The 27,624-nt window shown below is 39.2% G+C and overlaps 1 protein-coding gene across 5 annotated transcripts in view; it reads left to right on the plus strand.

Annotated features, from left to right (window-relative positions):
• The first annotated feature begins 3,667 nt into the window (after nucleotides 1-3,667).
• Heph (hephaestin) overlaps nucleotides 3,668-27,624 on the plus strand; it is a 93,488-nt gene continuing 69,531 nt past the window's right edge. For 2 of the 5 annotated variants that reach the window (XM_040744221.1, XM_040744225.1), the window contains exons 1-8: nucleotides 3,668-3,867; nucleotides 7,760-7,959; nucleotides 10,878-11,078; nucleotides 13,011-13,255; nucleotides 15,960-16,172; nucleotides 16,792-16,974; nucleotides 19,264-19,518; nucleotides 21,393-21,561. In XM_040744221.1, the coding sequence (XP_040600155.1) occupies nucleotides 10,912-11,078; nucleotides 13,011-13,255; nucleotides 15,960-16,172; nucleotides 16,792-16,974; nucleotides 19,264-19,518; nucleotides 21,393-21,561 (1,232 nt within the window). In that variant the 5' untranslated portion in view covers nucleotides 3,668-3,867; nucleotides 7,760-7,959; nucleotides 10,878-10,911. Of the gene's footprint in view, nucleotides 3,868-4,601; nucleotides 4,834-7,759; nucleotides 7,960-8,658; nucleotides 8,773-10,874; nucleotides 11,079-13,010; nucleotides 13,256-15,959; nucleotides 16,173-16,791; nucleotides 16,975-19,263; nucleotides 19,519-21,392; nucleotides 21,562-27,624 lie in introns of those variants that run through there. The other 3 variants (XM_040744224.1, XM_040744223.1, XM_040744222.1) reach the window with 3 other exon arrangements.

Genomic DNA, 27,624 nt, shown 5'->3' on the forward strand with positions numbered 1-27,624 from the left:
GTTTCTAGTGACCACTTCTGAACTTTGTTCTTTTATGATCCTTAGTCTTTCTAACCCTAAATCACTTGTTTTTCCTACTATGAAATGCTATACCTATTTTTAGTGTCTTTGCAACCCTGTCTTCTTTGAAACTACTTCAGTGTTATACCCCTGTGAAAGTCTCTAAACAAGACACCTGGATATATTGATCAATTTGATGAATAAATGTAAGGAAGGGATGGATTAGTGACAGAGCTTAAAGCTTGAAGACCCATTAAGGATATTTTGTTTTAGTGCTTTTCATACCTGCTTTAGATGTCCTAAAGATTTCTTACTGGTTTACCAAGGTTAGCTATATTGCCTGGGAGAGTAAGCATGTTGTAGATTACCGAATCCCTTGTTGCGAGCACAAATCTGAAACTAGGGATACCTGTGGAATTATCCAGGTTTGTAACTCATTGCAAAAAAATTAGAGCAGGTATACATGACTAGAAATAGAAACAGAGACAGTTTATTTAAGAAAAGAACTCCTAACAATGGGAGCAGCAGAGGGAAAAGTTTAAAACTCCGTGGACTGTAAGCCCCTTTCACAGCAACTTCCTCTTCTTGAGCATGCCCCATATGTTGTAGGAAGACAAGGTGTGAAATGTCTTCCAGTCCTTTTAATCAAATGCCTACATACTGATAAACTTGAGGTAGTTTTTTTTTCAGGTTGTATTGTCCCGTCATACAATTTGTTAGCCCTATTATCTCTTTTCCTCCCCAAGTTACCTAGAACTGCTTGACTTTTATTTTCCACAGATAAGGGGTGCTTACTGTGGTTCTGTTTGTAGAAGATATTCAATGGTCAAAATTAAATTTTAACTATGGAAACCTACAGAGGACAGAAGATATCACCAACTTTACCCACATGTGAACTCTGACAGTTCCAACAATGACCAACCAACCTTACCCGGGGTGAACCCTGATAGTTACAACAATGACAAGCCTCATACGACGTACCCACTGGTGCAGTAGTAAAACTAATGTCATGGGATCAACCAGCCGTTTTTTTATGATTTTATTTAAATCCAATTCTACAACATGAAACACAAACTTGGCAAAATTTTGGGGGCCAAGTATTATGACTGAGCAGATCATATGCCCAAGGAGAGAACTTACTGTTATTACTCTGCCAAATGGACATAAATAGTAGTAAGCTGACTTGTAATGACTTAACATTATAAACATGGATTAATGCATCTTCTCAACCCTCAACAGAGAAGCTTCCATTTGTAATGGATGGTGATTAATATAGAGACCCACAAGCAGTCAAGGTGCAGAAAATAAGAAACTGTGGAATGCTGGTCCCTAAACAGAACATTTACATCACACTCCCTGCTCCAGAATCTCAGAATCACGGTGGAAGTAGGGCAGAAAGATTGTAAGAACCGGGTGTGTGTGTGTGTGTGTGTGTGTGTGTGTGTGAAGATGACTCCAAGAAAGCAGTGTTTTCTGGACAATGCAAATCAGTGACACCAATGAATTTATAGAAGCCAATATAGCTTGCACAAGACTTGTATGACATCAAGCAGACAAAATTTCACATAGAGAAAGGACGTGGATGTGAATTTCCACCATAACTAAGGAGCTATTGCCAATTGATAGCTGCAAGGAGAGGTGCAGTCCCTGGTGTTGATTACTATTCAGTGGAAGGCCATACATCCAAGCATATATTGGCAACACAAATCGGACTTGGTGGGTTTACTAAAACAAGAAGATAGAGCTGAGTGAGTTGGGAAGAGTTTATGGATCTGGGAGGAATGAGGGAAGGGAATGAATATGATTAAAATACACTGCACAAAATTATCAAAGAAAAAATCAAAGTGAAAAAAATTAAACGTGCACAATCATCTTAAAAATACGGAAGCCTAGTAATTTTACAAATGTTACTGTTAAAGGTCCCCCAGAGGTAAAATAATATGTTAAGGATCACTGTGTGTCCTTCAGAAACAACCAGAATGTAAAGCCAGAACTGTTGAAGCATGCTTCCTTTATTTATGTCTTAGTGACTTTTCTAATACTTGGAAGAGACACCAGGACAAAGGAAACTTATATAAGAAAGCATTTAATTGAGAGTTTACTTACAGTTCCAGAGACTTGGTCCATGATCATCATGGCAGGAAGCAGACAGGCATGGCACTGGAGCAGTGACTGTGAGCTTTACATCCTGATTCACTAGCAGCAGGGAAAGAAAGAGAGAAAGGAGATGGAAGGAGGGAGAGAGAGATAGAGAGATAGAGTGAATGAGAGAGAGAGAGAGAGAGAGAGAGAGAGAGAGAGAGAGAGAGAGAGAGCACCTGGAATGGACTTTTTGAAACCTCAAAATTACTCCCAGCCATGCCTCCTAATCCTTTGTAATCTGTCTATCAACTGGTGACTAAGTATTTAAACATATGCGCCTATTGGGGCAATTCTTATTCAAATCACCACAATATGCCATACATTCATACCATTTGTGTTAATAAGAAAGTTACTATTTAGTCTCACAAACTCTAGGCTGGCATAGAATTCAATACGATGCCAAAGATGACCTTGAACTTCTGATTTTCCTTCCTCTGTGCCCTGCTGGTATTACAGACATATGCCATAATGCCAAGTTTTCCATGGTGCTAGAAATTGGTCACAGGTCTCTGTGTATAGTTTTCAAACTCTATACCCACTAAGCTACTTCACCAACCCTAGTTTGATAGCTTTATTAAACATTAAGGCAGTCATCTCTGTCATTTTACTATGTACCAGTCACCATGTTCCCATATACAATTGCATTTCACTCCTTATAATAGTCCTACAAAACAGTTTCACAAGGGATGAAACTTATATTTGGAAAGATTAACACACTTTTCCAAGTTTTCATTATCTGGAAATGGCAAAATTGTGATTTCAATCAAGAACACCAGACTCACTTTTCATGTTCCTTGCAATGTAGTTCAAATGTTAATTCTCATATATTAAAAAAAAGAATGAAAGAAAGAAAAGAATAAAGTTCCATAGCTCATAGTCCAAATCATGTCTGTTGCTTTGATTTTATAAATTTTTAGTGCTCAAAGGTAGCTAGATCATATGAGCTATCACTATAGTTTGAAAAATTATAGCACTGAGAAGCTATGCTAGAAAAACAAACTATATACTAAGTAACATTTTACGTTGAAACTTGCCAACCTGTGGTCTACAGGCAGCTGTTTAAAACTGTATTTCAAGGGTCTCCCAAGAGAAAGGACCAGGAATGCACAGGATTTAAGTGAGAGGTGCTAACCACTTACGCTCTCAGTGAAATCTGTGACTAAATGATACAAGTCTGGAAAACCTGCCTCGCTTGCCTTCTGTAGTCTTTACTGTGTTGACTCAAGAGCATCTATAATGACCTGCTTCTTGTGTTTCATGAGTCAGAGCACAGACCTTATCCCTTCCCCTCCCTTCCCTGTCATAAATGCCTTAGAGCCTGGACTTGGATCCCAGCTTAATGGGTTTGGTCACTGCCTTCCCCCTCTGGCTTCAAGGTCCACATGTATGTCAGGCAGGTAATCCCAGGTGCTGCTATGAACCAATCCAGTTGCTGTTGGTCACTGCGTGTTTCTGAGGTAGCTGAGTCTGGTGGCTCCTCCCTTCTCTTTACTCATACTTCCACTTCCTTTGGTCTATGCTGCAATGCACAGGGCAGCTCCTCAGTGGCTGAGGATCCTGAAAACCTCTCGTTGTTTATGATTCAGACTTTGCCCTACTAGCTGAGTGGGACCTTCAGTCTTATGAAAATCCTCTTTCGTGGCCCCTACTCCAGGTGCTTCAGGTTCAGAGCAAGGACGTGTATTCAGCCTGAGTGAAGAAGACAATCTCAAGTAAAGACACCAGGTAGTAGACTGTCATCTTATCTGTACCCTTCCTGGGTCTGGGGGGTCTGGGTGTTAGAAGTAGTCCTTCCCAATAAGACATGGGGTATTCAGCTGTATCGGCATGACTCACTCCTCACTCATTCTTTTCTTATAGTTCTTTCTCAACTGTTCTTGTTACATAGAACACACCTTCATAGAATCCTAGATTTGAGATTTTACAGAGATGAATGGATTCCTATCTACTTTAAGGCTTTTATCATACAAATAGAAAGAGGCCCAGTAAAGCAAGGGCTTAGGCCAATTTCACTCAGCTAACTATTGCCAAAGTCAGAAGAGCTAGGACATAGGTTCTATTTAGTCCAGTGACTTTTCACTGCCCCTTCTTTGCAGAAGGGACAGAAATGGTATTTGGCTAAAAAATAAATAAAATCCAGACTACAGTGTTTTAAGATATTGTGGCATTACTATTGTCACCATCATTATCAACAGTTCTGCCAGTGATCTATACTCCTTGTCCTCCTATTTCTTAACCCAGGCAGTTGGAATCTGCCTGCGGGCTTTGGCTGGCTACACTGAAGATGCATTTTGATCTCAGCTCAGCAAAGCCAACTAGCAAGCTACTTAACAGCCCACCTCCTTGTAATTCCTCCGGAGATCCTCGCCAGGATTTGGAAAACACCCGGATGTTGTCAAAGAACCACCCCGGGTTTTGTACCAAACCGGCGGGAACAGGACATTCCAGTAGTTTAGTTTGTGGAAAAGAGGGCACCCAGCACTGTCCCCTCCCCCCTTTCACTCACCCCAGAAATCCTCGCCAGACAGGAGCCCTAGATTTAATTCATGGGAAGAGCTTTGTAACCTTGTTTACTAAGTAAACAGGGCTGGCAGGCTCGGGCTGGGGTCTGCAGTTCAGCATTGATGGGCCGCTGACATGAATTTGGAAGGAAGGTGGAAAGAAAGGAAGGAAGGGTTTTCCTTAACAAAGGTAAGCTTCTTTTTCTTTTGAAACAACCTCACTTGCCTTCCTATGCATAATGTTTATTCAGTTGGTTTTAGAAGAGTCCAGGGCCACTGGGAAAGAAAGTAGGTGGACTGCAAGTTGGAGGAAGTTTGGTTAGGTGTACAGGGAAGTAACAGGAGACAATAGACTGCCTTCCTTTTGTTCCTCTAGCCAAAATGGCCAGGATTTCACTGGTTCCACTGTTTCTGAGACAATCTTGAAGTCATCGAGAATAATTCACTTTACTCTCCAAACAGCCTGTTTATCTTCTGTCTCTCAGGTTGGGAAGTTTTACTGAGCTCATGGAACTGTAAATTCCAGGAATAGGAGGTCACAACCCTTAAAAACAACTCTGCTAGCTTTCATATTTTTCAAACAAGATAGGCACAATCAGAGTCTGTAAATGGTAATTGAGTCATACTAAAACAGTGAATTATTTTAAGAATCATTTTAAAGAGTACTTAGTGTTTAATGACCAAAATTTATCAGGCATGGATTTGAACTCTGGCCATGCTGATAACTGGCTGCATGATTTTGAACCAACATTTCACCACTGTGGTCTCAGTTTTCTAAGTATATCACAACTACTTACACACACACACACACACACATACACACACACACACAAAACTGGTCTTTAATAAAACTGGTCTCTAATGGTTTTGTAGATATGTAAGTATTTAGTTTACTCAGTTTCTGATTACTGAGTATCTGCCATACTATTTGTATGTAGTATACAAATAATTTGTATATTGCCTCAGATATTCAGCATTTGTTTGAGTCTCAAAACAGTCATGTGAAACAATTAAAATAATCAGAATCCCCATTTTGAGGATGAGAAAGCAGAGGCTCACAGAAGTGAAAACAATTTACTGAATGATAACTCATACAGGCAAGAGATGGAATTTGAATGAGGGTCATTAACATCACTATTTTTCTATCAACAGAGTGACAAAATGTTAAGAAAGCAGGGAACCAAAAGACGAGCCTTGACAGGTTGCTGAGAGGCTGGAGGCAGGGCTCGCTTAAGATAGCTCCAAATTCCTAGTTAGTTTAGTGACTTTTTAAATCTGGGATGAGCTTTTGAAACCCAATGTAGTTAACCAAGACAAGACTAAAGGGAGAAAAAAAGCATTATCACATTAAAGGAGCAACTTGCAAATTCTAGGGAAAACCTCGATGCAAATTGCCATGGTTGATAAGGCCTAGGCCAGGGGACCATAGTAACTGGAAGGAGAGGCTTGGCTTTCTACTCAGGTTGAAGCAAGGTTTCGGTGTACAGTGATTAAATTCTACTGCATTCCAAGTAGCCCAGAAAGTATCCTTAGCTGTTCTTTACCCCGAATGGCTCTAACTTTTTACTTCTTAAAGAAACTTCCTCTTTGCTTGTACCTAGTACTTAAGCTCACCTTACTTATCTCATTGCTTGTTTTCCTTTGCCCACACTGGTTTGGCTCTTCTCTGCAGGCCCAGCAGCAAGAAACATGTCATAGCTCTGCTGAAAAATTTTCAGGGGGTTGTCATGTCTTTCACCTATTTTGGTCTTCATAAGAACCATTGAGATGTCCAAGGTATAGATTTTCACTATTTAAGAAACAAGGAGCTTAGGTTCAGGAAGCCACATAACTTTCTCAGTGTCATATAATAAAAAAAACAGTGAATACGGAAGTGGATTCTCTCTCTCTCTTTCTCTCTCTCTCTCTTTATTGGTACTTGGATACTTTCCACATTCATCATGAAATGTCTAAGTGGTTCCAAAGGAAGTTTATGGGTTCTTCCTTTCCTCTGCCCTTAAAGTATATGATAAAAACCAAAGTAAACAACATAAATGACAACACCAATGACAAATTCAGTCTCAAGGCAGAAAGATAGGAGGGAAGTCAGTAATTTAAAGGAAGAAAAACTAGTACTTAAAAGATGCTTGATAAGTTCTAGATTCTATAACCATTTATCTTATTTAAACACAAAACAGATAGTCCTAGCAACTAAGTTTATCTGATGCTAAGTTCTTGTTCCATATATATACATATTCGAAAGACAGAGACACACAGAGGCAGAAAGACAGAGACAGCAGTTTAACCTGGACCTTACAATATAGCTCAGATTGGCTCTTGAGCTCCTGAACTTCCTGCCTCACCCTTCACCCCCTTGAGTACTAGAATTATAGGTATGTGTCACCGTAACTGACCCAAGTTTCTTCCAAGAAGAGAATGTCATCCTGGAATGTGTGCATTTTATAGCACTGTACGAGTACTTCTGTACATTGAATGTATTCCTGTTGTGTACAATGTATACATGTCTGTCATTATCAATAAAATTATAAGCTTTTGGCTATGAGTAATTTCCTTGCTTGTGCAACAACATGGATTTCATTCCCAGAACCAGAAAGGAAAAAAAAAGAGAAGACAAATAAACAGACAAAACAGGCAAATCTTTGTGATAGTGGTTGGTTTTATGTTCAAATCTATTTTCTCAATTTTAATAATAATAGCCACTATTACTTTCTCAGAACTACCTTGTATACATAAGCACTTTTGTGTGCTTTATACAGGTATAGATTGCTATTTATTTAATCCTCCCAACTCTATGAGACAGCAAATAGTATTAAAAATGAAGACTGGTAGATTCAGGCTTTGTCTAAGAGGTGTGAGTCCAAAGCTTCTGCACTGCATGCAAAACATGGAAATCAATCCATATCTTACAGGACTGTTGCAGATATGAAAAGCACATTGTGAAGTGAATGCTGCTGTGTTCTATGCTATCTAGACTTTGGGATTTTAGTCATCATTTTCAAAGTTTGAATGTTTGTTCATTCTTTGCTAAAGGTTTGTACTGTGTCCCCAGACAGTTCCTAGACTATTAGGTGAGACTGCACTCATGGAACTCTTACCTGTGACTGTTTTCTCTCTAGGTAAATAAGTTGAAGGCACAACTTCCTTGCTTGTAACTCCTTGAGAAGGAAGTTTGAACGAATTCCCGGTGACATTCAGACGTCCATTGAACAAAGGCTTCTCCTTCCAGGTTGAGGTTTCTTAAGGAATGGCTAACTGTGTTTCCATGCATAGTATTGTTTGTCGGTACATGTGACTGTACCTGTGTTTCATCGTAAAAGTGAGTATCGGCATCATATGAAAGAAATGAGTCTGTGAGAACCTTTTAAATACCAGATTTTTCATAGTTATGCACTTATGTATTTCCATTAGATTATAAAATATCCATAACTTCTACAATGTAAGTATTGTATGGTTCAGCTCTGGATGTTTCACTGTTTTATAGATGAGAAACTGGGCTCATTAAAGTAAAGAAACTTGACTGACATCACTATTCAAACTAGTACTGGAAGCTAGACTGGAGCAAACAGATGGGAACACGCATGCCTTGCCTATTCCTCTTTCTTTCACTTTAGCAGTAGCTTCTATGGTTGCCTACTAGACCTACTATACCACATCTGACAACAGGTACATAGATATCTGTATGACTTGACATCTATATTCAAGGATTGTATTATCCAGTGTGGTAAATGAAGGCAATTTCTTAGGAATACGCAAAGATACATTAGCAAGCTAGCTAGGAGAGAGAAGGAAAAGCTTGCAGTAGGAACTATTTCTTGTGTGCCAAACACTGATATTACTAGGGCTCTTTTAGGTAAATTTTCCAATTTATTCTTCCAAGGCTGATAACAAATTCACTTTACACATGAATAAGCAAGATCATAGCTATTAATAATAATCAGGTTATATAACCAATCAGTGGGACATCCAGGTTTCTGCAAGAAGTCCTCACCCCTGACAGACCTGTCTTTACATCTAGGGCTTTCTGCCAGACATAATATGGAGACTGGTGATTAATACTAACATAGTTGCTGTACATTGGAAAGCTTGAGAGTTCATTTTTAAAAAGTCTTTAAGTTTGATTTTAATCAAAGTAAGTATCTGGGCCTACCTAGGGTAAATATCTGAGTCTTTCCTATCCATATGTGAATCTGCTTATTTCTTTTAATTTTTTGTAGTACGTAGGGCTTGGATTAATTAATTAAGCAATTCATTAATTTTACAGAGTTTGTTCTCTATATGTAGTCCAGGCTGAGCTTGAACATGTACTCCTTCTGCCTCAATCTCCTGAGTGTTCTTAGTCATATACCACCACACCCAGGAGATACTGAGTTTCTAGTTTGGAGTAATAATCTCTATTACTTATGCTTTGAGTTGACTATTTAATGAAACAGTTTGTCTAAAGCACTGAACATGGTGTTTTGTGTTCAGTCATATCTCAGTGAAACACAGTTATTATCGTTATTATGATTAGCTCCTTGTATGATTATCTTTTTTGTTTCTAAAGTAAACATAGCTACATGCAATTGTATATTTTAGAATGCATGCAGTTTTTCTAGATACAGCTGTGGCTGTGAGTATATACATGTTTTCAGTGTGTATACCAGTAAGTGTGCAAGTATGTTTTTGTGCTAGCTAGCTAGCATCATAGTTACTGGAGTCATATTTCATGGAATTAAATCCCAACTCTAACGTTTGTTAACTAGCATGGCTTGGACAAATTACATTTCTGTTTACCAATTCCTCCAATATACCATGGGGAATAATGACATCTGCTTCATAGGGTGGTTGTCAGGCTTAAAGTATTTAATATATGTTAGATGATTAGAATGAGCACGCGATAGACCAATGGATACCTATTTATTATTGTTATTCTGAATGTGATGGTGTCTCTATGTTGGCAATACGGCAGTGTGTGGATGTAAATATGTGCGTCTGTGTTTTTAAGTAAAATTATGTGTGCAAGTGTTAATGTGCGTTTATGTTTATAGTTTTGAACTATGTATGGTACGACTAGTGCTTCCCTCCCAGGTTCAAGAATTCTAGCCTTCTTGTTTAAAACACTGAAATGAGAGGCTAGAAGGCTGGGTATGGCAGTGAATCAGGATGGAACATGTGAAATGAATTTATGTACAGCATTGGGAACCAGCTGAGAATCTAAGATGTTCAAACTAATTCCCTCACATATTTCGTTTATTTTTGTTCTATCTTTTTGCCTTTTTAAAGTCAAAAATAAAAGATGTGCAGAATGTCTATAAATCCTATATTTATCAGAATATTGTCAGAAACCACACACACCCATATGAATTGAATGCAGATAACGAAAGACAACATGCCTCTTCCCTTCCCAGTCCTTAATGTTTGCTTCAAGGGTGAACATTATCTCTACTTATTTTTTTTATAGTGTTAGGGATGGGATTCAGGAACTAACGTATAGTGTGTAAGAAGTAAACAGCTGAGCTGTTTTCCCACTTCTAACCTTGCTTCTAGTAGAGCAAATTCATTTCTGTCGTTTTCCCTTTGCCTGGTGAAATCATATCGTATGTATACTTTTGGGTTTTGTTTCTTTAGAGTTGCACTTGTCACATCTACCTACAGTTTTTTGCATAGTCGTAGCTTGTTCATTATTACTGCCATTCTGAATTCCATTGTGTAAGTAAAATGCAATTTACTCAACCATTTTAATATTGATTGGCATTTTGGCAGTTCTCATTTTGGGTCTATGAATATTCCAGTAAATGTCTTTTGATGATTTCTTACGTGTTTCTAAATATAATTTATTGATTATGGGAAGTAGCAGCTATGAGTCATTTTTGCTTAAGGGAAAACAGGCAAAGGAAGAATTACTGACTTGATTAAGGTACCAAGTCAGTCAGTATAGTCTAATCATGATTCTGATGACTGTTTCCTGATTCCAGGGTCAGAGTACATTCTCTCTTCCACACCACTGAAAGAATGAACTCAGGCTTCTCTTTTGAAGGAAGCAATGCATGATTAGTAGTATAGGTAAATTTTTAACTTTGTTCCCTAACAACCTATGTATAGAAGCCACTGAAAGGAATCTAGTGAAGTTAAAAAAACAACCTGGATTAATTGGATTTTCCTTTTTCAGCCATTTCATTTGTTTCTTGCTTCTTCAGTTTTCCAGATACATGCAAAATTTCGTTGTTCTCTTTTCTCTTTTTTTCATACCAGCAGATTCCATTCCCGGTTTCTCAGAGTAGTGTGGGCCATGAAGCCAGGCCATTTCATCTGGACTTTACTGTTCACGCACTCCTTGTGGCTTTTACCAACTGATGGGGCCATTCGAAACTACTACCTGGGCATCCAGGATGTGCAGTGGAACTATGCTCCCAAGGGAAGGAATGTCATCACAAACCAGACCCTGAACAATGACATGTAGGTTTAATCTCACGTATTATTAGATGTAGAGATAAAAGAGGATATTCTGGAAGTCAGGCAATGTCTTTTGAGGGTACTTTCTCAGGGTACCATAGCAACCAGTTTCCAATCTCTTTGGACCACACATGCAACAACAGTTTCCCTAGAAAGCAAGTTGGTTTAGGACCCAACATCCAGTCTCAAGTTTACATTTTAGGAATGAAGCACTTAAGCATGTTTAGATTCCTAAAGATAAGTCCATATTCCTTTCTGTCTAAGCTGGGATTCAAAGTGCCCATCTATCAACAGCTGTTCGATTTATTTTTTTAATGAAATGTATGCAACATTTGTAAGGCATGTGTAGTGAAAATATGCTATTGTATTCTGATGGAACTACCCTAATTCTAAATACATGAAAAAGTATTATAAGCAAGGAAATGATAGTAACAAATAGCTCTTAGACACTAGCTCTAGGGAAGGAGCCATACTAGACATCTACAAATATGTCATTCAACTCCTGAAAAATCTCTAAGAAGTATGAATATTATCAATCTTGTGGTATGAGGACAGAACCCAGGATCTTACACACGATAAACATGAACTCTACCACTGAAAAACATGTAACTATAGGCTGTCTTGGTTTTATTGATGAGAAAACAGGCTCATGAAAGTTATGTGACTCATCCAAATCCTGTAGACAATAAATGGAGGAGCTGGGATTTGAATCTCTGTAAAGGGATGTGTGTACTTGATTCTGTTTTTACCATTGCACCCCTCACATGATCAAACTTTCCTTTCTTCTCTTTTTTGCTACTCTGCATCCTCTGACCCTCTGTCTCCCTCTCCTCTCCCTTTCCCCTCTCTTTTTTGTTTTCAGAGACAAGATCTTACTTGTACTCTGCTACAGGCTGTTCTGGAACTCACTGTGAAACTCTTCCTATGTTTGAACTCATGACAACCCTCCTGCCTCAACCTCCCAAACTATGGGAAGGTTTACCTTTGGTGATCTTAGATACTGATTTATGCTTCACCAAAAGGTAAAGAAAATGAATGTACTGAAGCATCTTTTGTAATGGTAATTCATTTAATCTCTCCATAGCTCTCAGTTTTCCAACTTGAAGTACTAATAACTGTTTTGCTCTTTCTGGTTGGGTAGTGCTGCCATCCATCCTAGGACCTCATATATTGTAGGCAAGTGTTCTACAATTGAGATGTATGGCCAGCATAAGCTGTCTTTTGACACAAACCATTCATCCAACTTTGGAGCCAGAACACTTGTATTAAAATTGCTCTTTAAAGAGTAACAGCCACTCACCTTAGTAATTTGAAGTAATAGCATTGAGCTTTTGAGATTTTCTAGGTACTATCTAAAGGATTCCTGAAGTTTTCATTTACTTTTTTGTTTCTCATAGTTCCAAGAATCAATTACAAGGCCTTATACATGCTAACCATGTATTTTAAGTCTCCAGACATATAATACAATTTTTGTCACCATGACAACTTTGAAAGTCAGATCCCACAATAATCTTCATTTGGAAGATGATGAAATTATATACATGGAAGTTAAAGCAGCTTGTCAAATGTTCTAAAGATTTGAAAATGGAGCAGCTGGTATTTAGTACAGGTGGTCTGGCTCCAAGCCTGTGGTCATAGGCACTGTGATCTTCTGCTATTTCTCTAAGGGTTACATGAATGAGTTGTTATCATTTAAGAAGAGTCATTACACAGTTAGTTGTCTCCTTGTCATTGTACATTTGTTTGCACCGTGTAAGAGTGACTCTTTGTATGTTGGTCAAAATTCAGCAATTTCATATGACTCAGCTTCCTATTCACATCATATTTTCACAAGTGCAATCCAATTCTTTTATTTTGTCAGCATTCTCTAGGAAAAAAATGTCCAGTTGTTTGAAGATGGTAGGAAAGTTGTAATTCTGTCTTGCATTTTCTCAGAGTGGCTTCCAGCTTCCTAAAGTCTGGCAAAAACAGGATAGGGAGTAGTTACAAGAAGACTGTCTATAAGGAATACAGCGATGGAACATACACTGATGAAGTAGCCAAGCCTGCCTGGTTGGGCTTCCTAGGACCACTGTTACAGGCTGAGGTGGGGGATGTCATCCTTATCCACCTGAAGAATTTTGCAAGTCGGCCTTATACTATTCACCCTCATGGAGTTTTCTATGAGAAGGACTCAGAAGGTAAGGCAGCTTACCTTTCCTTTCTTCCTTTTCTACAAAGTATCACTTTTTCTTCCTGCCATCTGAGAAAGAGGGGTTTGGAACAAGATTGCCCCTCTCTCTATTTTCTTCGTCTTTCCAATAGAATGTTGGTCTGTGGCTGAGAATGGTTTAGAACTCATGATTCTTCTTCCTAAGCCTCCTGCGTGCTTGGATGCTATCATGCCCAGTCCCAAATAGCTTTTCTCATACTGATTTACCACAGCAAAATTTTGCTTCACGTAAACATGGCTGTGTACCAGTACTTACTTGGGCAAGACATTGTACTTCTTCGGGTTTCAGACTTTATATGAGGAATATGAAGACACAGTCCCTTTTTTATTACAAGTGATTATTTGAATTCCATTTCTACTGAGTATTTGAATATGCTTTTGAGAGAAAAGTTTTGTGAAAGTAATGGAGTGCTACTCTAATTCCCAAGTCTTCCAGAAGATCTGTTTTTTTTAGAATAAGTTCAATTTATTCTTTAGCATCTTCTAACATTCAAGGCATAATGGCAGATACTGTAGATAGTGAGGGAATTAATGGGAAGTCAGTAGCTCTGGTTTGGGATGAGGATGCAGAGAAAAGGAACTCTTTTATACTGTTGTTAGAAAGGTTAATTAATATATTCATCAGGTACCAATAAGCAGTTTTTAAAATTGGAATTATGTTATTGCCCAGAAATTCCATTACCAGGTTTATATCCAAAGGAAATCATATCAGCATGTTGAAGATACACATGCTCCCATGATTATTGTAACACTATTCACAATAACCACATTATATAATCATCCTAAAAAGTTAACTGAGGATATGGGAGATAGATTTGCAAGGAACTGGGTCCCATCCACAGAGCTGCAAAAACAAATTATATATATGAATATTATATATAAGTATATGAACATGAAAATTACACACACACATGAATGTTATTCACCTTTAGAAAGGAAGAAATATTTTTTATTATAAAATGGAGTAACCTGGAAGGGCACTATGCTGAGCAAACTAAAACATCTACGGACAGATAAATACTTATGATTTCATCATGTATAGAGTCTGAAGTAATTGTTATCATAGAAGTTGAAAATAAAATAGCAGTTACCGAGGCTGGGGCAAAGAAAGGATGAGAATGTGGAGAGATTACTCAAAGTTCAGTGTCACAACTGGAAGTTTTGGTGTAAATAGTACTATGATGATACACACCTATGATTTCAGCACTTGGGAGGCAGAGGCAGGAGGAAAATGAGTTCCAAGCTACCTTGGAATGTCTGAGGAAGCCCTGTGTCAAACCAACACCCCCTTTCACAAAATCAAAACTGTTAGAAGAGAGATCTTTAAATGTAAAGAAATACAATTGCTTGCAGTTTTATTTTCTCTACAGTGAGAAAGTAAGCCCACTGGCTATTAAATTGACTTTAAGCTAAATTGTGTTTGTTTGCTCTTTGCATTTCAAAGTAAGTGCTTAAAACCAAGGGCTTTCTTTACCTTCAGGCTGGGTCTCCTTCTACAACCCAGGCTAGCATTTTATCTGGAGACCCTCTGTCTCCTGAGTGTTAATAGAATTGTTCTGCCACGGGAGCTTGGAAGGAAGTTTTTCTTTTTTTCCTTGCTTTCACACCATTTAAGGTAGGCATACTTTTTTCAACATATATTTCTTCCCAAGTGATTTCTATTTATCTCAGAACCCTTTTAATTATGTTAATGCTTAAAATGGTAAATTATCAAATTCGCATCCCCTCCCCTATCCTTGCAATCACCATTCCCTCTTCCCAGCTTTATGCACTCTGTTTTTTTGAAGTGAACTCGGTACTCCACTTAGTTCTGCCAGCACATACATGGGTGGAGGGCCATTAACTGGAGCATGGGTAGCCTCTCAGGGACCACATCCCAAAGAAAATGAACTCTCTTCACCCAGCAGTCATGATTTGCCATTATGTCTTCAAATAAGGGTGCAACTTCATGATTCACTCCCCTATCTGTGCTTGGATTTTGCTTGGTTTGATCTTTTGCAGGTCTTGTGCATGCAGTTCCTGCCTTTGTTAGTCTATGTGTGTAACTGCCCTCTTACACGCAGAAAACATGTCTCAAGCCATCAAAGAGACTTCTTTTTGTATTGGATGGCTATTAACATAGAGACCCACAACTGATCAATATGCAGCACATTAGAAACTGAGAGATTCCAAGCCTTAACTGGGATATTTATATTGTGTCACTTCTCTCAGGGCTCAGGAATGAATAGGGAAGAGGATGGAGAAAGCTTTTAAGATCCAGAGGCAGTGAATGACTTATAGTAGCTTCTCCCTTTTACCTATTGTTGATGTGAGGACAGAGGTAAGGAACACTGTAGTACTGAACCTTAGATTTAACCTAAGTATCCCACATTTTTAAAAAATTTCCAACTTAATTGATTATCATTGTGTATGTGTGTATTGTGTGTGTGTGTGTGTGTGTCTGGGAGAACATGTGAATGCCACAGTCTACATGTTGAGAACAACTTTGTGAAGTTACTTTATTTCTTCTGGCTTTACATGGATTTTTTGGGATTGAATTCAGGTCAACAGGCTTGCTCAGATGAGTGCCTTTACCTGATGAGTGATCTCACTGATTAACGCCTTCTCTTTAATTCTTTATCTGTGTAATCTTACTCATACTGGTGCTAGACCTGTACACTTTAATTTTGTAGGCTCACTGTACCCAGATGGTTCTTTTGGGTACATGAAAGCAGATGATTCTGTTCCCCCGGGAGGCATCCATGTCTACAACTGGACTATTCCAGAAGGCCATGCACCCACTGCTGCGGACCCAGCATGCCTCACCTGGATTTACCATTCTCATGTAGATGCTCCACGAGACATTGCAGCTGGTCTCATTGGACCTCTTATCACCTGTAAAAGAGGTACTTACCCAGACAACCACACAAGATGCAATTTGGTACATCTATGGGAAGCAGTGAGATAGTTAAATCAAGATCATATTGAGTAGCAACCTGAGTGGTACCCATTTATTAGCCTGCCATACTCTCTCTCTACTCTTGTGTCTGTTTCATTACCTTTAAAAAACACCAAATAACTCTACTACTTTTCTGTTATTTATTTCACTTTTAAAATTCAAATAATTGATGATGGCAGCCAACTCACATTTGAGTAAGGTAACTAATAAAAGCTTAAGTTGAATCAGATAGAAAATGGAGCCACTAGGATTCAAGTATTCAGCTGCATGATTTTGAATGGGTTATTCTCAAAGTGTAGTCAGGACTGAAGGCCAGGGTATTGAAGGAATTGTATTAAGTTTAAACATTAAACACTGAGCATGATGGGAGGAAATTATTCTAGAATCTGTATTTTCCTCCTTTATGCCATAGATTCATCCGGCAAGTTTGGAAATAAAAACTGGCATCAGAAACATTTTCTGTTGTTGATAAACCTATAAGATCCTTTTCCCTCTTTTCCTATGTTTTCTTATGAGAATGCCTTGCCTTGTAGCCTATTATCAAGGATATTTTTATGCTTGCCCAGGTACCCTGGATGGTAACTCCCCACCTCAGAGGAAGGATGTGGACTACAATTTCTTCCTTCTCTTCAGTGTGGTAGATGAGAACCTTAGTTGGCACCTTGATGACAACATTGCTACGTACTGCTCAGATCCTGCCTCGGTGGACAAAGATGATGGAGCCTTTCAAGAGAGCAACAGGATGCATGGTGAGCTAGGAGGAAGTGGCTGCATTGTGACAATGGAGACTCTTATGTAGAGTTTCCATTTGCTCTACTATTTGTCTGATTCATTCATATGTGTTGTCCTTTTTTGAAACACTTTTTTATTATATACTCCCTCTCCCTCCCCTCCACGCCCAATACCCCCCACTCTAGACAGACAGACTCCATGGGGGATCTCTAGAGTCTGTCATTTCGTTCCAGGGAGGGCCCAGGCTGAGAAATCATTCCTCATTGTGGGATGGGTCCCCGAAATCCATTTGTGTGCAAGGGATAAGTACTGATCTACTACCCAGAGCCCCAAAGATTGCCTAGGTCTCCGCACTGATACCCACATTCAGGGGGTCTGGATCAGTCCCATGCTGGCCTCTCAGCCATCAGTCTGGTGTCCAAGAGCTCCCTCTTGTTCAGGTCAGCAGCCTCTGTGGGTTTCACCAGCCCAGTCTTGACCTCTTTGCTCATCACTCCTCCCTCTCTGTCACTAGGTTTCAGGAGTTCAGTTCAGTGTTTATCTGTGGGCGTCTGTCATTACTTCCATCTGTCACTGGATGGAGATTCTAGGATGGCATATAAAGTAGTCGTTAAACTCATTATCAGGGAGGGGCATTTAAGGTAGTCTCTCCACTATTGCTTAGTTTGCCAGTTGGTTCCATCCTTGTAGATCTCTGGAAATCTCATTGTCCCTTTAATACAAAGTTCAAGATAGGTGGAAAGATGGAGGGCAGGTGGACTTTCTTTTGTCTTAGAAAATATTGAGGATCATATCATTATGGATCGAAAATGGCACAACTTAAATCTTTCCTCTGATCTCTCCAGTTATATGGGCTGTACCCTGGCTCATTAATATTATCTTTTTCATAGTGAAGAATAGACAGGATTATTGATTCTGAATCATATATGACATAGTCACCTGAGTGAGTTGCCCGCTGATATAAGAAATTAATATTGCTTTGATTTTAAAAGGATGAAAGATGGCAAAATTATCTACTTTGTGGAGAAAACGATTACTTTCAAGATACATTCTTTATATTCTACTATTGGCTCGTATCTATTTTTTTTTTAATCGGGAGAGCATGAATGCAATTCCCCACAAATTATGCAGGGTCAGCATGTCTGAAGTTCAAAGGATAATTGGCTAATGTCTATAAAAGAATTGGTTACATCAAATTAAAGATTAATTATATTAAATTAAAGATAAATAAAATTACAGAATCCCCAGTCATGAACAGAGAACTGATTTTAGGAAAAGAAATATCCTGACTTTGTTTTTGTTAGTGAAGGAAGTTATTTGCTACTTTTGGATATAGGGATGCACTCAAAGCAATAAAGGAACTGAAATTTTAGTAGAAAGAAACAAAGGATGGACTGGTTAGTTTAAATTTATCTTGAGTTTTATAGAGATAGATTCCAGTGGCCATGATAGTAAGGTAATGTAACAGTCATACTATGGAAATTTCAAAAGGAAACTGGCCAGAAATGAAAGAATGGCTTGGGAAAAATATCTTACAGAAATTCCTTAGATCACTGGATTTGGAATACTGATTTTATTAATTAATAGATCTGTAGTTCTTGCATGGAAGTAACTTCACTTTTAATGTCTTGGTTTTCTCAATTTTTTGATTGACTAATAATATTTGTCTATTTTAATTGTTTCTCAAATTTACATGAAACAAGACATACATTCAGTGTAGTATGTTCTTTTTTGTTTTTTTCTTCCATTTTTTTATTTAAGTTAGAAAAAGGCTTGCTTCACATGTCAAAGCTCCCTGTCCCTCTCCTCCTCCCCGCCTTCCCCACCAGAACCCCCGGTCCCTCACCCAATCTCCACTGTGATCCCCAGGGAGGGTGAGGTCCTCCATGGAGCATCTCTACAGTCTGTCATTTCATCCAGGCCAGGGCCTAGGCCCTCCCCTAAGAGTCCACGCTGAGAGAGCATCCCTCATTGTGGTATGGGCACTCAAAGTCTGTTTGTACGCCAGGGATAAATAATACCCAAGGCCCCATAGATTACCTAGGCCTCCTCACTGACACCCACGTTCAGGGAGTCTGGGTCAGTCTCATGATGTCCACCCAGCCATCAGTTTGAGGTCTAAGAGCTCCCCCTTGTTCAGGTCAGCTGTTTTTGTGTGTTACACCAGCCCAGTCTTGACCCCTTTGCTCATCAGTGTAGTGTGTTCTTTAAACCTTCATTTGGATGCTATCTACTCTTTTTGTCAGATGATAAATGATTCTCCCATTTATCTGTCTTTTCCTAATTTCTGAATTTTTCTTCTGCAGCAATCAATGGGTTTGTCTTTGGGAACTTACCAGAACTAAGGATGTGTGCACAGAAGCATGTAGCCTGGCACTTGTTTGGCATGGGCAATGAAATAGACGTCCACACAGCTTTCTTCCATGGACAGATGCTGACTACCCGTGGACACCGCACTGACGTTGCTCACCTTTTTCCAGCCACCTTTGTGACTGCTGATATGGTGCCCCAGAAATCTGGAACCTGGTTAATTAGCTGTGGAGTGAATAGCCACTGGAAAAGTAAGGTCTAACATTTTTCACCCTTGGAATATGTGAGGAAAGTGTAGTTAATGGTCAGTGGGAAGTGGGCCTTCTAGCTTGGAGCCATCTACCTAATAGGTCTTTGAGACTTCTTGTTGTAAATAACTAGTATGAAGTCAGATACTTAGGCTATTTCTTGACTCTGCCATTAATGTGCTGAGTAAATTTAGAACCATTTTTTGGGGGTTGAATTTTCCTGTCTCAGTTAGGGATATATTGCCATGAAGAAACATCATGAGCACAACAACTCTAATAAAAGGAAAAAATTTAATTGGGGCCTGGTTTATAGTTCAGAGGTTTAATCCATTATTGTTATTTCTGGAAGCATGGTGGCAGACATGGTGTTGAAGAGGTGTCTGAGAATTCTACATCTGTATCTGCAGGCAGTCGGAAGTGACAGTCACACTAGACCTGGATTGAGTATTTTCACATCCAAAATTAGCTCCTTAGTCACATACATTCTCCAACAAAGTTACACCTACTCTAGCAAAGCCATACCTCCTAATAGTGCCACTTCCTATGGGCCTATGGGGGCCACTTTTATTCAAACTATCTCATTTCCACTCCCTGGCCTCCCACGAACTTATAGCTATATCATAATGCAAAACACATTTAGTACAACTTCAAAAGTCCCCATAGTCTATAACAGTTTTAATCCAGCGAAAGTCCAGTGTGCAAAGTCTCTTCTGGGACTCATGGCAATCTCTTACCTGTAATCTCTTATAAAATAAAAATAAAAAGGCAGATCACATGCTCCCAATACATAATGGCACAGTATATACATTACCATTCCAAAAGGGAGGAAAGGGAACATAGGAAATACTGGACTAAAGCAAGACCAAAAACCAACTGGACAAACATCAAACTCTGCATCTCCTTTTCTGATGTGAAAGCGCTCTTCAGATCTCCAATTGCTTTCAGCTTTGTTGACTGCAATACATGTCTCTCTCTTGGGCTCACTCCATTCCCTGTTAGCAACTTTTCTCAGTAGGTATCCTATGGCTTTGGCATCTCCAATGTCTTGTGTTCTGTATGGCAATCCAGGCTTCCCCTTCACAGCTTCACACAATGGCATTTCTAGGCCTCCATGCAGGGACACCCCTGAAACATGCCTGGTCTCAGTGGCTTTCCTTAGTATTGAGTGGCTTTCCTTAGTCTATCTTTTTTCTATCTTTAACTCTAAATCCAGAACCATATGACCAAAGCTGCTAAGTTCTGCTGCTTACTGGGGCTGGAACATGAACCCCTTGTTCAGTTACATCTTCCCTAGATTTCTGTTTTGCCATATATCATAAGAATAGTCTTTCAGCCACATGCTATTATTCTTCTTTGATACCTCTTGAACCAGGCCTTCACAGTTCAAATCACCCTCAGCATTAGTGTCCTCCATGTTCCTATTAGGATGGCCCATCAAGCCCCATGTAAAGAGTTCAACTGCTTGTCTCATCCAAAGTCCCAATGTCTACATTACTCCAACCAGGCATGCATGCCTCTGAGGCAGATTTCTTTATTCTCTTCACTTACAAAAGACGGGATGCTCAGACTGAGAGCTTATCTAAGTTCTTTCAGATAGTGACGCATAGTTGGCTTTAACTTTTATGTCCTGACTTGAGTCTTTATGATGTTGCCGAGACATAGATCTTTTGCAGAGGATAGGATGAAGACCTTAAGTGCATCAGTTATTGCCTGCACTCTCTCTTTCTACTAGCCAGACTCTTGAGTCAGGAAAAGTGGCTTATTTGGAGATAGCAGTAAAGAAACTAGAAGATGATGGGAGGAGATAAAGACAAGGAAAAGCATGGCCCTGAGTAGGAATTTTAGCTGTAGAAAAGGAAAGATGTGTTTTTTTCCAGGTGGCATGCAGGCCCTCTATAAGGTCGACTCTTGCTCCACGAACCCACCTGTGGACCAACTCACAGGCAAAGTTCGTCAATATTTCATTGAGGCCCATGAGATTCAATGGGACTATGGCCCAATGGGGCATGATGGCAGAACTGGGAAGAGTTTGAGAGAGCCAGGAAGGTAAGAGACAGAGGGATCCTCTACCTACTCCTACCCAAATACCTGTTATACTCCTCCTTTAAATCTCTTTACTTGCAGGGTAACAGCCTTGCCTCGATGGAATTGCTATTGTAATCCAATTTTTTTGTGATTTTCTTGTTTGCAGTATGTAGCAAACCTTCTGCAAGTGTATTCAATTAATGTTTCAAATATAATTTGATGTTGTCACTGCTAAATATGTGGCCATGTTTAGAATGAAAAGCCCAGGTAGAACCAGTTCCTCATCAATCAAAATGACTTTTCTTCATTTTTATCAATTATTTGTCTCCTTTCTCTTTCTTATCATTTTCTAAGGAGAACAAGTGAGCATGGGTATTACAAAAACACCTTGAGAAATATATGGGGAAATAGAGGCTGCTTGTGGTGAGCCAATGTCCATTCTTTTGTAGAAACTTCTCCAGTTTCCTTTCCTTTATATATGAGCCACATGTACAAAGGTTAGAGCAGGTTAGTTCTTCACTCGGTTGCCAGGCCTTAAGTTTCCAGCGTATTAGGCCATTGTCAGTGCAAGTTCTTTTATAGAGGTAGCACTTGGTAGATTACTAGGGCAAGACATAGGGAAGATACTTGGATACCATTCTCCCAGTAAGAAATGAAGTGAATATAGAGAAACCTTCAAAGTTGGCATTGAAATTCTGAAATGCTGTCAAAAAGCTCCATGTAGGCTTACTCACTTAGTAGGTTTTCATGTTAGAATGAAGGATTTTTATTTTCTCTTAATAAAAATGGGTCCAATTATGTTTCTATGGCTGGTCTTTAATTCCTGGACTCAAATGACCATCCTGCCTCAGGTTCTGGACTACCTAGAACTACATGCCTCTGGGGACTGAAAGCATACACTAATGTGTTCATCCATCTAAATATATTCTTGATAAATGAGAATAAAATATGGGACGATAAGTTAGAATAGAATACGGGGTATTGAATAGATTGGGCTTGCTTGACTGTAGGGTGAAATATAGCAGGTAGATTGGGATTCATTCCATCTACCTGCATAGAAATCACAGACAGGCAAGAAGTTTTCAAATGTTGGTTTCTAGCCTCTTTTGTGTTTTTTCCAGTGTTTGACATCAGCAAATGATGGTCACAGGCAGATAGAAGCAGCAGAAGCATCACCCTCTTTATTCCAGTCCTTAATTTTGGATTTAACAAATGGGAAAAGAGTATATGAACTCTTGGCTTTTGGCAAGAGCTAATTTTGTTTCTTAGTCTGGAATCTGAAGTCCTTGATCCTGATGATTTAGGAGCTATTTGGAACTCTATTGGTAACTCTCTTCTGGCTTCTTTCAGTCTGCTCTCTCAGTCTTTCCCATTCCATTTTGGGTCTTTTTTCTGAACTGGCTACTTTCAAACCATTCATTTGTTCCTCAGCTGTCATTGTTTTCTGCAAATCTTGGGTTATCGATCTCTATATACTTGGAGCCATGGTACATCTGTGGCTCCTGCTGCTGGTTGGGAGTCTGCGTTGTTCAGAAACTGAGCATGGGACATGGTAGGGATCATTTAGGGATAGAGTGCCCCCTCTCACTGAAAGCAGAATTCTTGATTTCCACGAGGAGTTATCAGGTATTCTACAGCTATCATGTTAACACTGTTGGGTGAATTCAGGCCTTTGGGCCCTGCTACTGTGCAGATATGAGGCCTCCACAAATGCTATTTCTTCAGCTATTAAATGGCATTTGCCAGTACTCTGTACTGGGGATCCTGGCCCTGGGCTCCCAAACTAGGCAGTGGTTGCAAGCAGGTCTGTTTGAAATTCTTCCTAGAAATACGGCATTAGCTTCTGGGACTGTCTTCAAGGCTGCCTGTTCTTCTTCAGCTATGAAACAACAATGAAAGTACCAATACTTTGTATTTGGAAGCTTGGGGCTCAGAAATGCATGCTGGTCTGGTCAACAGAAGCCCAGTATCAGGGATCAGAAGCAACATTGAAAGTAAAGGTGGTGCTTGGCAATGTTGAGTTTGTACAGTGCCCATGTGTGGCACTGAATGGTATTGTATTCAAGTTTTACCTGTGTATATTCTTCAGCTGTCAGTCACTGATCTGAGATCAAGTTATTGTTGAAGGCAGGAACTTGTTCAACTACCAAACAACTAGGCAGTGCATGGGTTAGTATGGGGCCTATGGCATCAATGTTTATCTCAAGCAATATAAACTTGTTAGTTTAGACTACTTCCACTGCCAATTTTTCACATTAAGACCACACAATAACAACAAAAATAGGTAAAAGACATTTGAAAGAAATGTTTACTGGAACCAATGCTGCAATATAGGAGAGGCAGCACAGTATAGTGTCTTCTTGCTGACTTTCTGAGTAAGCTTAGATTGCCTGATTCTATAGTTTGAGAAGGCAAATTTGGATCAAATCATAGGCATTTGATTTGTCAATTATAACCATTCATTTTACAATCCCAGTCAATTAGGCTGTATTTCTGATCAGTCATAGCACTGCCCCACTCCATGGAAATGGTTCCCAATTTGAGTAAGGTGGAAATGTTGTATCAAGACTTCTGATTGCAAAAAGTCTGGCACAAATTATTTCAGACAGTCTTGGCTAGAACTGTACCTCTAGGAGCCAAGACAATCAGCTGTTATCGTCATGTCTCAAGGCATCAATAGTTGGTGCTCCTACAAGTATCGTCTGGCTGGTTATTAGACTGATACTCCTTTTTCCCACAGCAGCTCAGGCAGCAAGGCGTTTAATAGTTGCTAATTAGAAAGCCAGATTGGCTCATTCCTAATATTTTTGCTTGTTTATTGGAAAATGAATACTGGAAGGAATCATAATATAAATTGGTAGAACTTATTGTCAGTAATAGCAATGATCTTTATTTTATGTTCTGCTTTTTAACTTTTCCTTACATGTATGTATACTGTATAGTAGGTATATGATTCCCACCCTGTTCTTCCCTAACCTCCCTCTTCTCACTCCTTCCCCTTCCCATTAGTATCATTTATTTCTGTGAATAGTTAATTCCCTTTATTTCTGATACTACCTTTCTGTCATGTATACATGCATAATTTCAAGTGACTATAAAATCTAGGAAGCACAGAGCATAGAAAACATACAATATTTATCTTTTGGAAACTAGCTTAATTCGATTAGCATTATTATCTCCAGTGTATCCATTTTTCTGCAATTAGTATGCTTCATCCTGTATGATGGCTGTAAAAATTCCACTGTGTATACACACCATATTTTCCTTATCCATTTCTGTGTTGTTGGGAATGTAAGTAGATTTCATAGCTTGCCTATTGTGCATAATGCTTCAGTAAACACTGGTGAGCAAGAATCTCTGTGATATGTTGAATTTCTTGGTCCTTTGAGTAAATACCCAGCCATGGCACACCTGGGTTATATGATAGATCTATTTTTAGGTGATGTTTCCTTCCTTCCTTCCTTCCTTCCTTCCTTCCTTCCTTCCTTCCTTCCTTTCTTCGTTTTTTTGAGAGTCCTCCATACTGATTTCCATAGTGGCTTGACTGGTTTACATTCCAATCTGCAGTGTATAAAAGTTTCCTTGTTTCCACACCTGAATCAACATTTACTATTGTTTTTTGTCTTCATGACTGATATTCTACCAGATGTAAGGTAGCAACTCAGTGTAGTTTTGAGATGAGACGGAACGCAGTTTTTTTTTTGATTTTTTTAAAATTTTAAATAGCTTGTTTTACATGTCAATCCCAGTTCCCTCTCCCTCCCCTCCTCCCGCACTCCCCTTCCCCCCCCCACCCTCCCACCCTATTGCCAAATCCATCCACATAGGGGATATCAGAGTCTGTCATTTTACTCTGGGTAGGGTCCAGGCACTCCCCTAAGAGTCCAGGCTGAGAGAGCATCCCTCTTTGTGCTATAGGCACACGAAGACTGTTTGTATATCAGGGATAGACACTGATCCACAGCTCAGGGCCCCATAGGTTGCCCAGGCCTTCTCGCTGACACTCACATTTGGGGGGCCCAGATCAGTCCCTTGCTGGCCTCCCCACTATCAGTCTGGGGTCCAAGAGCTCTCCCCTGTTCAGATCAGCTGTCTCTGCTGGTTTTGCCAGCCCATTCTTTGCCAATTTGCTCATCACTCCTCTCTCTTTGTCACTGCGTTCCTTGGGTTCAGTTCAGTGATTAATTGTGTGTTTGCCTCTGCTTCCATCAGTCACAGGATGAAGGCTCCCGGATGGTTATAGACATCAAGTTCATTATCAGGAATGGGCATTCGAGGTGGTCTCTCCACGGCGAGGGGTGGGAGGGAGTGGGACCTGGGAAAAAGAGAGGGGGTGAAGAGGAAGAGAGTTGGTCATGGGGGAAAAGGAAGTTGAGGGGGTGGGGGTAGAATAGGGGGAAGAGGGAATCATAGGATCGAATACAGATCAGGCACCAGAGCGACCTCGAGTGATCTAAAGGGATAACACCAATTGGAACACAGTTTTATATGTGTTTATTGACCATTTGTATTCTTTGTTTGAGAACTGTCTGTTCAGGGAGTGGGTGGATGGCTCAGTAGAGAATAGGGTTTGTTCTGCAAGCATGTAAACTTGAGTTTGAGTCTCCAACACCTACATGAAAAATTGGACATAGCTACTCATGCTTATAAACCCCAACAATGGGGCATAGAGACAGGTAGATCCCAAAAGCCATCCAGCCTAGTGAAGAGGCAAATGACATACTATCTCAAGGTAGTAAGGGGAAACAACAAGAGAGGAAGACACTGTCTTTCTCCGGACTTTTCATGTACACACATGAGCATATGCACTTACATACTTGTATGCATGCATCATGTGCACATGCAATACAACACATACAAAAGAGATTTTAAACCAAAAAGGCAACTACTAGTTTTAAATATTTTGCATTGGCTTGGATTTTTTTGTACATTGATACAAAACTAAGTTTATCTTGCTAGAACATACAGTACTTACATTTCTAATTTTATTCAAGGCATTGTACCAATTCAAATCATTTAACAATGTAATATAAATTTTTAGCCCTTGAAGGTTATTATTATCAGCTATTTAGAATAATAAGGAAATTTAGTTTAGCTATTAGTTACCTATTACAACTGAACTTGTAGTCATATTAGGTATGGTTTCAAGGTCAAACAGAGATATATTTTAGATAGATAGGTGGTCTTCAAACGCTTCAGAGATCAACAGAATATGACAATTAATATGTTTTAATAACATAGATTTTTTTCTCTTTTTATGACAATGAGTCATGTATGTTCCTGGCAGCACCAATCTACTTTAGAGAAGATGATGGGCATCAAAGAAACTCCACATGGAGTTTACTTTCTTTGTGGCAAAAGTTAGCCACTGGGCAAGAAAGTGTTCTTGCCTTGATGCTGACAGTATGCTGTCCAAATTGGACAAGCAAGACACACAAAAAATTAACAGCTGAACTTGGCCACAAGAAGGTAGGATAGCCCTTCAGAAAACCCTACTTCACAGAAAAGTATGGCAGATATGCTAGGCATATAAGCTGAGGATGGATGCCTCAACATTGAAGAGGAAACTTGCGTGACTCTCCAGGCAGCCAGTTGTTTCTGTCATTTCTCACATTTTTTTGGAATTCGGTTGCTCATGCTTCCTGCTTACTCAAGTAATATTATTTCCTTCTTGGGATTCTGATGGAGTTGACGACTTTATAGTTTTCCTTGTTACCAGATTCAGGAAAGAAATGTAAAGTGTATACGGTTGAGAGACATAAAAAGATAGTTTTGGTAATATAAGTTAAAATAGAAGCAAATTAGGTACAACCTTTTGGACTCACCAAGATAGGATACATAAGGAGTATTTTCTATGAATTTGTTAATTTTTAATGGATTAGACATTGTTGATATATTTATTGCCATACACATTACATATAGTTATTGTACTTACTGTGCATAGTTTTTCTTGTATTATTTATAACCCTTTTTATTTCAGACAAAAAAGGGAAATGTTATGTTTCCATTTCTCAGTGTCAGCCTTATATTCTAAATGACTGTAGTCCTCAGAAAGCCATTATCTATGGCTATATAGTTTTATTG

The sequence above is a fragment of the Mesocricetus auratus genome, unplaced genomic scaffold (assembly GCF_017639785.1).
Source record: "Mesocricetus auratus isolate SY011 unplaced genomic scaffold, BCM_Maur_2.0 Super-Scaffold_100003, whole genome shotgun sequence".
In the NCBI taxonomy this organism is placed as follows: Eukaryota; Metazoa; Chordata; class Mammalia; order Rodentia; family Cricetidae; genus Mesocricetus; species Mesocricetus auratus.